The sequence below is a fragment of the Chelon labrosus genome, assembly GCF_963514085.1.
Source record: "Chelon labrosus genome assembly, chromosome: 7".
NCBI lineage: Eukaryota > Metazoa > Chordata > Actinopteri > Mugiliformes > Mugilidae > Chelon > Chelon labrosus.
The window spans coordinates 20,172,859-20,186,337 of NC_140343.1; the positions used below are offsets into that span (position 1 = coordinate 20,172,859).

A 13,479-nucleotide genomic window follows, 5' to 3' on the forward strand; every position below is an offset into this window, starting at 1 on the left:
TTGTTTGTTGCTAGGAGACCACATTTCTAGATGTTAAATCCATTGCAGTATTTAATTGGGACCATATGAAATGAAAAACATGTCTGTAGGCACACTTCAGAGCAAGCCTCAAACCAGCCATCATCTTCAAATCATCTTGACTCACTTGTTTTCCCTTGCCGAACATCTGTAAGGCCAAAGGAGGCTAAAGATCACAGTGTGCTTTTAGAAGATTTTCTTTGGGTGCATTTTGTACTTCTAGGATTACAGGACTAAAATGTGAGTCACCAACCTGCTATGCCATCATAAAGCACTTGAAAACAATGTAAAGCTATACACATTTTCCTTTTTTTGTATAAACTGTAAAAAAACTAAACACCCAAATGAAATCTGTGTGTTTTATTATGATGGTGAAGACAACTCCTATACCTAGGAGCAAAATGAGTCTTCCACAGCTCAACGCTGGCAGCTCTGAGCAGCAGAGTAATAGCTTCCATGACACACTGGGGGAGGAGAGTGGCACTCAGACAGCCCTGTGGTATGTGTATAGGCCTATGTGTATGTGCGAGTGCTGATGTGAGTTTCGGTTCGCTGCTGACGCTTGAGCTGAGATAATTAGGTTGCCTGTGGGCTAGAGAAATCATCTGTACAAAAACATCATGTAGGGTTCCCAAGTGAAGCGGAGAGCTCAACCTTTTGTGTACACATTCCTGCTCATTCAAAAACTCCACATGCCAGAGCATACACATAGACAGACAGGAAGTGTGCGTGCTGTTTTGTGTGGGCTGCAGGGATTTCTTGACACTTTTAATTGTACTGAACTTCTTTCGTCTGCACGAACGTGTGCTAATTGTGTTGCTTACAGGATTCCTCTGCGTGTCTTTTTGAATTTGTTTACAATTTGTGGAATAATAGACAGGGCTGTACTGTATATTATTTCACATCTAATCTAGATTAGATAACACAGTTTCAAATTCAAGTGCAGAACAAGTAAGACCTACTCCTCTAAACATCTCTCGTTCTACCATTAGAAGGTGATTATTCTGTTATTTCCCACTTTTCTGTGTATCCACTTTATGCACATATATTCAACACATGCATCCCTGGCATTTAGAATAAAATTTCAAGTGCATTAACTAGATGCTAACAAATGACGTTACTAAAAAAAAAACTTCAGTTGAACAGAAAGATGCATTTTCTTTGGTCACAGTAGGACGTGTGCATAGTACCAAGTAAAACTTCAGTTGTTTTTTGTTGGCGTTAATAGTGTGTTTTATACATCCTACTCCACCTACCACAGGCATGGTGTAGCTTGTCTCTGAGGGAAATGTGAAGACCGTTGCTGTAGTAACAGGACTACTAGGAGGTGGGGTCACAATTAGTCCAGTTGTGCAAATATGTACCTGTCAACAAAAAGGAAAAAGTGGACCATTAAACACCATAATTAATCGTACGTAGTGGACACTTAATGCGTAGACATGCGCTCCAATAACCAGTGTGTGTGCGCGATCCATATCATTCTGACTAACTGGACACTACAAGGACATGATGTATGAGCACCATGCATCAGTAACCTATAGCGTTTTAAGTACCACACGTGGAAGAGTACTCTACTGTCACATTGTGTGTAAATGACTCTCACTGAACAGAGCAAGCACACATGTGGCTTCCTGTCCTGGTCATAACCACAATGTTGACCAGATGCTCCGACTGGCCAATGGAAGTCAGGTGACAGCACAGCAGGACGTTTCATTGGGCATTTAAAAAGAGGTGGCTTCCCCAACCAGTCATGCACGTGAGTCATGATGGTGTCCTGGTAACAAGGCCACACTGTTGGACACACAATATCTCCCTGTAGCCTGCAGACTCTCTCCATGGATGACTGCTCCAGACAGAACGGCCTCCTAAGGTGAACCTTTCAGTAAGCAGGACGACTGAAATGACACAGTGTGCTCAGAAGTGACACTGTAAGGAAAATGTCTATGTGAAATAAATAAGTAGGGGGGGGAGTATGTTGCGCTAAAGGAAAAAAAGGTTTAAAATTGGGAAAGAAAGTATGTTTTTTTTTTTTTTCCTTGACAATTGTTCCTTGTATTGTACACTGGGAAACAGCAAGTTCTTTTCCAAGACACACCACTCAGCCCTCTAGGCAACTAGGGCTTACCTCTGTTGTTGTTTTTTTTGTCAGAGTTGGAAGGAGAGAAGAAGAGAAGAGGTTATGGAGAAGGATGAGACAAAAGAGGCTGTGCAAACAGCACCTGGAGTGTCTTCCTATTGTGTTTTTATTAAACATCTGTAAATCAAACATATTGTTAGCCCTTCTGTCACTTGGGAGGATCACTTTCCAGGAGCGAATACAGGTTTCTTTTATTCTAGGAATACCCTGATAATGACTAGTGGGAAATGTCTGTTGTCATTAAAAACAAATATTACGCCTTCTGCATGGATAGAAGTCTTTGATGGTACATAAATCACATTTACATGAAAAGCTTTTAGTTTTAAATTATGACAGAAGGTCCATAAGATCCACTTTAACGTAGACAAGCACTCTCCTTGTCTCCCTCCCACAGAAGCACATAAACACACAGCGTGGATGAAAGATTAATGATTGAGCTTAATAGGGGGTTTTGGAACGCAGCAATTCAGAAAGTCTGCAGTAACCCGACAACATAGAAAGTATGTTCAAGAGAAAGAAACTATACAACAAGGCAGACATTAATAGAGTTAGCCGTGACCTTCCAGACCCTGGAAATCAGTGCAGATGTCAGTGTATATGGTATGAAATGAAAGAAAATACTCCCAAACCATCAGCCCCCAAAAAGAGATGATGTGTTAATATGGAACACAAATACTAAGAGTAATTCTCAGAGAAACATTTGATCTCAAACATCTGGTAAGACAAATTGGATTCTCTCTAGAGTCATTAACAAACGGCGAAGGACGAATTAATTACTATTTAACAGTTCTAAATTAAAAAACATAATTTTGGTTAAACTTCATAGACAGTTGACTAATTATTAGGTGCACATAGTTTGAGTCACAACAGGACACAAACAAAGATAAATCAACAACACACTGGTCTTGTTTATCTGCATGTCTGTCTAGCATCAAGTCAAAGCTCAATATCAAGCGACTGGAAACCACAAAGCAGCTGTGAGTTGTTGTCATGTCGGAACTGGTGTAGAAACCTTGAGGGTTAAGCTGGAGTCGTTTTTGTGGATGAGTGGAGTCACGCATCCATGATTTCAAACGCTTGGATGGAGCAATGGCCTGTTTGATATGACAGGGAAAAGGGAAGTCAGCCTAATTGCTGACAGGAGGAGACAGGAACCTCTGAAAAGCAGCAAACATGCTGTAAAAAACATAATACAAAGTGGAGCTGGACTCTGTTTTCCAAATGTATGATTGTACACCATGTCCTAAACAGGAACCTAACGAGTCAGCTGGTTAAGGGCATTATCTGAACTAAAACACTGGACTAAAGATCACCACAAATGATGCTGTTCACTGTTGTGTGTTTAAGGGCCACGTCCTTCTACACACTGCTCTAAATCACGGAAAACAAAAACGTTAGGGTAAATGCAGCATCTATAAACGACTAAACTGCGCCCATTTGTAATGTTCTCTTTTACAAATGGCTTTCTTTTTTAGTCAGCACACACTTTCTGTTTTAGTCAGCACTACTTCAAGGAAGGGTAGGGACCTGTAATGCACCAGCAGCTCTCCTTCATCCTCTGCCTTGCTGTGAAGAATCTCACCTGTGAAGGTGCGCTGCAGGAAAGTCCCCCACTGATCTCTCCGATTCGGGCAGCAGCTGTGGGGTTGCTGGAGCTGATGAGGACTGGACCACTAATCTCCATGGAGTGGCGCTGGGGGGGAGGAGCTAGTGCGGGTTTGTGTGACATGGTGAGAGAGGTGAAGGAATGTCGTTTTTTGCTGTTCTTCTTCTCCCCTGCCCGCTGGGCACCATTGCTCTGGGGCCCCGATGAGGCCCCCTCACCAGAGTCTCCGCTGGAGTCTGACGGCTTGTCCAACTCTATAAGCTGACGAGCTGCCAAATTGAACTACGAGAGAGGAAGAGAGACAGGGGGTAATGACAAGAGGAGGTGCAAATAAGAGATAGAGATGAAGTAATGGTGATGGTAGAGGTATTATAATGATCATGAAACCCGTCACTGTCTACAAAGAAGTTGATTGTAATGTTTGACCTCTGTCGTTATCTAGTCAGCGGAGATGGTGAGCAGAAGACTACTTGAAGACAAGTCTTGATGTTGGACATATTACAGCATGTCTACACAGAGCCAATCTCGTGTGTGTAACTCAACGGATATGCTTCCATTTTAAGCAGCCTACACAGGCAGCAACAGCTCATATTTTATTCACCAGCAAAGTCTATTTCTTGTATTTTATACATGTAAGTACAGCGGCTCCAAGAACATCCAAAGCATGGGAGGCCCACAGCTTAAAACTGTGCCTGAATGTCTCCCAGGTGGAGCTGCTGCTGCTCTTCTGAGGTGCTACTCACACAACGTTTCAGTGCAGACATGGCATAAGTCTGAGGGAGTCGGTGCTTCTAAAACAACTTTGTAACCCTTTCGGGCATCATAATATGTGATTGACTGTGAAAATCAAAGAAGAAACACTAAAAAGGTTTCAGTTAATCACAAGGTGCTCTTAGTTGCTGTCACACATTGCCCCAAGCCGCTCCTTTTACTTAGGACATAAAAGCTAAGCGTTTCGCTCCAATCCTGCAGAGAGCCTGTGCAGGTTCATCACTGACATGTCAGCACATAGATGCAGGATTAAGACCAAAATAGCAGGTGAGGGCCCTTCACCTCATTGATTTAAAAACCTACTTCACAGCAATTGCAGATGACTATACAGAAGCACCTAAGGCAATGGCAACGCTCTGACCTAGATATTCACTGGTTATGCAAAACCAAAAGAACATTTGCTGTTGTGCTATATGTGTGATGGTACTGCGTTTGTTTGTAAAAACCTGAACGCTTTCTGCTACTGTGTTTTTTGCTGTGGAAAAAAACAAAATGATGCACAGCGTTGGAAACTGTCTGCATTCGGTCTGTGCAAAAGCCTCACTCAGTTATAAAAGGACTGAACACGTACGAATATGATAAAAGTGAACTGCTCTGAAAGAAATGCTCTCCCACAGACAGACCTCGACACACTTCTGCTATGTTTCAAGATATTCCGAAACACTATTCTCATACCACACATTTTTTAACATATTTTTTTTTCCTGCTTGTTTCTATTATTGATAGCAATAACACGCACATCATCATTGATACTTATTAAGATAAAACGATCTTTGAAGAGCAAAGGTTTGCTGAATTCTGTCCAGGTTATACCTTAAGCTTTTAAGTGAGACCTGCTTAAAGACTGTGACTGCCTAAATCCTCAAAGACATGTTTAGCGGTTCTATTTAACATATCAGCAATTCAAAAGGAAGAGAAGTATCATTCACACTTTGTGAGATGTATACGAAAAAAAAAAAAAAATTGGAACATTGGTGAGACACTTGCTCTGCCCATTACTATAGTGACTTTAGTTTTCTTACCTCCACATATGAGATGGGAAAAATTCCAATTTTATCTCCCAGCATTCCCTCTGCCCAGTTTTCATCTACTCTGCGGATCACAGTCAGGATATCATCCTAAAATTCAAGACAGAAAGGACAACGTAAGAGGTAACACCCAATTAAGGATAGTGCCAGCTAAAGAGTGCTGCTCATTCTTGAGGAACCGAGACTGAGCAGAAATAATGAGGGGGGCAATGTTTTATTAAACCGAACATGCCCAAGAGTAAAAACACAGGAGTCGAAGGCACGGCATTGTATTTAAAAAACTACTTAGTAAGCCCGTTTCTGTTTTTGCTCATGTGGCATATAAATTGATGACAGAATACAAAAACATCAAAGTATGACCCAACAGCTGGGTAGACATAACCGCTTAATTATTGTAGTCAAGCCCTGCTTTGCTGTATATGGCATTCATTCTCTCCAGCCTAATTACAGCTGTTCATCAAGAAGCCTGGCTGGAAATCTAAACATTTTCTCTGGGCGTTTCAGCTAACACGAGGACATTCTAACACACACACACACACACACATAACTTGTGAAAATGAATGCTTAGAAGACAGAGTGTCACCGTAATGAGAGGTATTTTTATTTTACTACACTGACCATGTGGCAAAAGTGTAGGCGTTGCAGTGTTACTGCGTCTCACCTTGGAGAACGGCAAGCAGTCCTTGTCCGCCTCTTTGTCTTTGAGCTCAAAGTCATAGAGAGCTTTGCACTGAGGGGGCGGCTGCGGCAGCGGCTTAATGACCTGGACAAAGTTGGTGGGGAAAAAGCCGTGGACTCCACCCATCTCCCCATGGTACCAGTTCTCATCCACTTGCCGGCGCAGGATAATAATGTCCCCCTTGTTGAACTTGAGGTCTCCTGGTTCCTTGCCATCATAGTTGTACAGCGCCTTGGCACACGGTAGCTGGGGAACACCCTAAAGACGGAGAGTGAGGACCAAGACAGGGAGGTTAAGAAGGTTAAGAAACAGAGATGGCAAGAATGAAAGCCAAGATGTGCACTGTGTCCCAGTTCTAGATGTATTAGATACAAACTGTAATCTGGTCATCATGTTCAGCTAGCTTTGGTATATATTGTGAAACTGGAACAAAGGCTTCCATCAAGACTATAGGACCCAATTGAAAATGTATTTTGCGTTAGCTGCAAGGGAATGGAACATGTGCAAAATAACACTCAAAGAGACACAGTAACAGCCTTGATAAAAGTCCATATAAGACTTGTTGCAATCAAAATTCAAAACAGTGGTAAGAATCAATCGGTCTCCATAAGGAAACGCAACAAGTAAATGTTTACCATATAAACAACAAAAGCTTTTGCAAACATCAGCGTCGTGTGATCCTGGCTGGTAGTTAGTATCTGACTGAACGCTTTAGACAGGCCAAGGCCCTGCCCCTTTATCTCGCAGAGGAAAGCCTTGTATCTCAGCCTGCTAGCCCAGAGTCTTGAAAGGTTCATTCAGTGAATGGCAATCCGGGGAGAGAAGGACAGCAAGTAAGGGGGAGTAGCAGGATAGAGGAGCATCAATGTTCTCTATTCAGTCTGGGTGTCCATGAGGAAGGCTTCAGTCCAAACAACCCCCTGCCATTTATCCCACTTCTGTTATACACCCTATGCAGTGATCAGAATCACAAACACCACTATCTGACTGGGTCTGAGCTCTGAAACTGCACACTCAACACTGTGCTCAGGATAAAATGCTGAACCCGAGTAGATACTGGCAGAGAGAGAACGTGAGCCGGGGAAAGAGGGGTTACAGCTAGAGTTTTGAAGCAGGCTCTGCAGTCTTGTTAAAGGCTAATGAACCGTTTAAAGGCTCAGAGGAGAATAAAAGTACAGAATGAGCCGTGATGGTGAGCCAGGGTGACATTACCCTGCTGCAGAGAATCACACAGCCTGAAGCACAGAGCCAATCGGTCTCTGGCTCTGCTGGTCTAGCCTGTGGGTGAGAGAGAAAGAGGAGGAGGGAAACTACAGCCCCCTGCACACTGCACTGGAACTGGGCCTCCTTTCAGGGGAAAACAGGGCTTTTGAGCCCACCCAGGCCTGGCAGGGCGTTTCATGATGAAAATGCAAATGAAAGTGGAAGCTCTGCCATTTTTGTTTTAAATGACAGGACAGGTTCAAGCTACACAAAACCAATGGGATCTAATTACAATATGAAATACTTAAAGTTGTGACTTTTGTAAGCACTTGTTTGCACATCAAGGCCAAGACCTAATAAAACCTTTGGTAGCAGCACTGTGTCCAAAGTCAGCACTGATTTTTACACATGGAAAGATTGATGGTGTTATCAAATGTGACAGTAAACAAACTGCATGTACAAACTACGGTACCAAAACAATATGTCCTCTTCACTACTACTAGTCAGTTTCACTATTAATGTTTTTTCCCACACTCTTACTGCTTTCTCAGCTGGTTTTTGATCTCTCTGTTATGCACCATAAAAGAGAGGTTGCCAGCAAAGTTACATTTGTATATTTCACTGTAGAGGGAAGGACACTCAAGAGACTGACTGTAAGGGCCTCTTGAGTAGGACAGGCTGTATAAAATAGACTAAAACTGGGGGTCAGTGATGTCTGGGGAGGGGGTAATATCCGGTATGCATCCATGGAGACAGTGCTGTTGTGTCTGCAGTGGACCCTTCGTAAAAAAAAAAGCACCATCAGTCCTAACCACACCCCCTGGAGAACACAGGAAGCTGTGCTTCTAATAGGGAAAAAAACAGAAGAGAGCCAAAGTGTTTCTACCGCATGAATGCTATAAAAACGTCACAAACACACACATACATAAACACACAAGTGCACACAGTTGCTGCCTTTATTGCTTTTAACCCTTCCCCAGGGCCAGGATGAGACTCCAACAGTGTATATCTGTGGATAAATCTCGTACTGGAAAAAAATCTCTGTTCTGAGAGCCACGTGAAAAGACACCAATTTCTTTTTGGCAAGCATGTTTTTTTTTGTCTTCACTCCACCTCTCTGATTGTTCTCAACATCTGCAGTGAAAGTTGTTGGAGTAATTATACAGCAGCATAAGCCACCGTCGGGCTGTTGTATCAGACTGTTTCTACTCTAATGAGAGTATGCAGGCAACATCTAATGATGTCTAGCCTCTTTAAAGATTTATAATACAGGATTACTCACAGCAGCAACATCCCACTTCAACCCCGTAGTATAATGTGGACCAAAAGGCATGCTCCGGGCCACAATAGGCTTATGGTTCTTAGATTCATGAAGGCAATAATGTTCAGTTTATGTTGAAACAGCATCAGGAAGGTGGTAATTCAACTGTATGATCATTATGGAAGATGTATTTTGTGGTGCTGTTAAACTGCATTGAATCAAGCAAAAATGTCATTGTAAAAATAATAAAAACTTTCAATTCAACAGTACAATAAACCACAGCCGACAAAATGAAAACACAGTTGAATCTGCAAGCTAACATTTCTCAAACTGACTGGACTGTATGTGCATGTTATCAACTAAGATGGCACAACGATTTGGTGAAACACATAAAGTGAGTATTTTGAGCAATCAGACACAACAGTTAAATAAGTAGTCTGCACCAGGCAGCTGCTTTCACAACCTGATTAGACCACAGTTTTAAGTTGTTTATGTTGTTGTAGCTGTTAGCTATCACAGGACAAACCAAGCAGTCATTTGGTTTTAACTGAAACATTTATTCAGGATAATCAAGATAAACATTATTAAATTGCTTTCCACTTTCACTGTTACATCTTGAATTGAGTGTAAAAGCTGGTAACTAATTTGCGTATGTGTATAAGAGAGGTACAGACGGATAAACAAAAAGCGAGAGGGACAAGGGCCAATGTGCAGAGCATCAGGTGGTGTGATCAATTACTCCTGTATTGCAGATAATGCAATTAGTCCTGTGTGCTAAAGGGATTTAACTGTTAGAGTGTTCTCTTGTACAGCAGTGGATTATAACTGAATTACCCAAGTGTTCTTCTCTCCAGCTCAGCCAAATGTCAACAACCAGTGAGCAGACGGGCGTAAAAACACAATGCATGCATGCAAGCGGTGCTACAGAGGTAAGACTAGGTCAAATGGGGATAATTGGGCTAACAGCTTGCCTTTGCACATGCCATGCTTGAAAGAGATATTTTAAAAGCAAAAATAGGCCTTTGGTAGGACTGTTAAACACAGTCTCAACAACCTCTTCATTCAACCAGCTCAACAAAACAACAACTATAAATCTGCAAAGAATCAAACACCATGTGAAATAACTTTGCTTCCCCTGTACCACAGCTTGTCTTTACAGCTACTACGTGAAGGATACAGGTAACTTTTGCTCCGTCAGCAGTTCAAGGGTTGTGTCTATAACCACAGTAGACGGAAACCTTTACCCCCTACGTGGAAGTGGCAGACATGCCTCTACTCCCATATGGGCACCTTCAGAGTTTCAGCAGGGGGTGGAGAATGAGCAGGGGGCACCACTGCCAAAACATTTCGTGCAGGGGGGGGTTGCCCGTCTGGTTTGTCCTACAAACATTTTCAGGCCAAGACGCGTCAGACATACTACGAAAGGGAGCACTGGCCAGGACATGTGTTGTTCATTATCAAGTTGCTCTTCACTAAAGTTCTCGCCACCAACACTGCAGCAGAAACACTGACACACGATTAGGGAGTAAAACATTCTCAGGACATGGGCCATCTTGATTCCATTAGAGCTGCATTAGTTCAAATTGATTTCTAATGGCCTTTTTAATGACCACTGTTGAACGGGCTTCTTTCACTGCCTCCCTGCACTGTCTGAAAACCTGAGGTGGTTTAAAATACAAGAGCAAAGACGGGTGGACAAAAAGCAGTGATTAAGCTTATGAAAGCCACGAACCAGAAAGAGACCATTTCATCAACAAACCAATGAGGTACATTATCGAGAGACTAGCTACACACTAATTTTTTTTCTCATTATTGTTTTACATTTTCCTTGTCCCTTTCTGACTTGAAAACATAAACATGGGATCACCAAGAATAAGATTCAATCAAGGAAAAAGGGAGATAAAAGGTAGGACATGCCAAACTTTGACTCACTGACATTAGAATAATATATACATGGACCTTCACTTGTCAAAGCCTACTCATCTGGAGCCGTTGTCTCTTTCTCATTCTGAGACAAAGGAAAACTTCCAATCTCTGGTTTCTATGGAAACTCCACGCAGGAGCACTTTTTTGGCTATTTATGGGTCTTTTGACAGTGCGGTGAATCTTGAATATACAGCCAGTGTCCAACTCTGGGAGAAGGTGTGGCGATGGGGTCCAGGGCAACGTCAATAGGGAATTACCCCAATGAAATACTTTGACATCTTGGGAAAATACAAGTTGGTTTTTTTTTCTTACTGAGATTTAGATGAAAAGATCAATGCCACTCGAACGTCTGTGCATTAAATATAGGACTACAGGCCAGAGGGTTATCTTGGTTTTGCATGTAACAAAATCGAAATCTGCCTCAACCACCACTACCACCACTGAACCTTGCTAATCACAAAAGAAAAAGAATTCACAGAAACAATTCCCTTTTGTCATTATAACACTTTTGATGCAGTTTGGTTTAGCATGTAAACTTGTGTCTGTGTGGGTTCTCCGGGTACTCCGGCTTCCTCCCACCGTCCAAAGACGTGCTGGTTAGGTCAATTGTTGATTCTAAATTGGCGGTAGTTGTGAGTGTGAATGGTTGTCTGTCTTTCTGTGTTAGCCCTGCGACAGATTGGTGACCTGTCCCGGGTGTACCCCGCCTCTCACTCAGTGACAGATGGGATAGGCTCCAGCACCCCCCGTGACCTTCCAGAGGACAAGTGGTTACAGAAAATGAATGAATGAATGAATGTGCAATTTGTGATGTTGCTAAACTAACAAAGAACTAATACTTAGTGTCACATATGTCACATTTAACTGAGTGTAAAGCAGCAGGCATTCAACAGGGTCATTATGTGCAAAAACTTACATCCAACTATACAATTGTATTGCACCACTCAGATTTTGCACATTAAGCAAAAGATTTTTGTTTTACGGCAATACTGAATTTACAAGATTTGTGCATCAATGTGATAAATCCATGTAATTTGACAGGAATTACTTTCACAAGATCAGCCAAGAGTAGACATTAGGTTAAATACTGAGCTCAACAAAAAAATAAGAATTCATAAGATTCAGTCATAGTGTGGAGTGTGTGAGAATCAAGTATCTACTTCACTTTGTAAAGGAGAGAAATAGGCAATAAACCATCCAAGCTTTCCAGAGCTTTCCTCTATGACAACACACTGTGCTTGTTTGTTTCCCTCACTACATACCAAATGAGGTCCCACACATTAGTCTCGGGCACAAAAACACTCAGAGCAGTCTGGAGGCCAGATGGAAGCATGGATCACATGTGAGAAGAACAGGAAGTTTTCAAAAGCCCTTGAAACGTTCCTCCTGTTCTTCCTCGTGTTCTTCCTAGTCCTGGGTCAGCAAAGGCATTTTTCATTTAGCCTAATATTTACTTACTGAGAGATAAAATGCCTTCTACTCCTCTGAGTGCAAGTTACAAAACATATCTCGGGAGCAGTCATTCACTGGCCCCAACAATTTACAGTTTACTCCAAGTACCTGACCGTCAGCTGTAGCCTGAGGGTTAATGGGTAATCCGAGCGCCGGTTTGATTAAAGAAATCTCTTTTGGAGTTGGGGTACCGGCCCCATAAGGCTACCATGTGCAAAAGCAGGAACAACATTAAGACTTCTATACAAAGGCACTGGTGATGGTGGCGAGGTCTATAAAAACATTCAACACATGGACATCCAATCAAGACATTTCTGTGTTGGGTGCAATTTGTAAGCTATAGATTAGTCATCAGAGAGAAAGCATTTAGGCAGGAAGGGAGTATGGATTTATGGGAGAGCATATGTACACAGTGTACAGCCGTCACACATGTGGTTTTCATGAAGCTTTCGTGTGTTTGGGTGTGAATGTGGTCTCTACTGTGAAAATGCAATTACACTAAACCACTTGCACATGAACTGGCACATCTCTTTGTGTAGCCTTATGTATGTATGCTGCTCTATTTACCTGGCTGGCCTCAGATGAGGGGTAAAGGCTGGTTCTGGGTGGCCCTGGGATCACCCAGTCTGCTCGTCTGACTAAAAACTGAAAGAACAGAACTCTTTAACTCTGTGCCAGTTCATACACTCGGCTTAACAGTTGCTCTCACAGGAACCCACTCATGTTACTGAGCAGACGGAGCCAGAGAAAAGAAATAGGCAGAGAAACAGTGTCACATCAAAGCAGAAATGAAAATTAGGCAGGGAGAGGAAGCAAGGCCTGCCCTTGTGAACCTATAATATGGTTGCATGACACAAACACACAGACATTTGGTCAGCAGCACTGACCAGTTTAGTAACGCAAGAACATTGGGGACAAGAAAGCACTGAGGTACACAACTGACAGGGCACGGATGTCAATCTGACATAAATTACTTACTAAGTTTAGTAAGTTAGAAGACACTATTCACATAATGTAATAACACAACCTCTAATCATACTGTACAGCTGTTTAAATTCTCCAGACTGGAAAATAAACACTGCTTCCTGTAAGTACAGTGAAAAGATTTCCAAGGACTACCCGTGGCTGTAGATGAGTCAGCGGCGCATTAGTTTATACAAGCATTAATTCAATCAGCAATGAGATTGTAAGTTCAAAGGCATGTTTTGTCCTGTATTTAATCATCTTAATTAATAACCTGGATTAGCACTCTGAGAGGTGGTGCACGAAGTTAACTTGTATCCAAGATACGGAGGGATTAGTTCACAAATGTCACAGTATCTCTGTATTGAGTACTAGTCAATATGAGCTGAATACTAAGTATTTCCTCACATTACTCTCCACTGTGCTGGTGAAAGC

General features: G+C 42.2%; 1 protein-coding gene across 1 annotated transcript in view; it reads right to left on the minus strand.

Moving 5' to 3' along the window:
* sh3rf1 (SH3 domain containing ring finger 1) overlaps nt 1-13,479 on the minus strand; it is a 28,516-nt gene that overhangs the window by 5,971 nt on the left and 9,066 nt on the right. The window contains exons 3-6 of the mRNA XM_084548023.1: nt 6,222-6,497; nt 5,555-5,650; nt 3,738-4,043; nt 1,266-1,382 (exon numbers count right to left, since the gene is read on the minus strand). Of these exons, the coding sequence (XP_084404149.1) occupies nt 1,266-1,382; nt 3,738-4,043; nt 5,555-5,650; nt 6,222-6,497 (795 nt within the window). The remainder of the gene's footprint in view (nt 1-1,265; nt 1,383-3,737; nt 4,044-5,554; nt 5,651-6,221; nt 6,498-13,479) is intronic.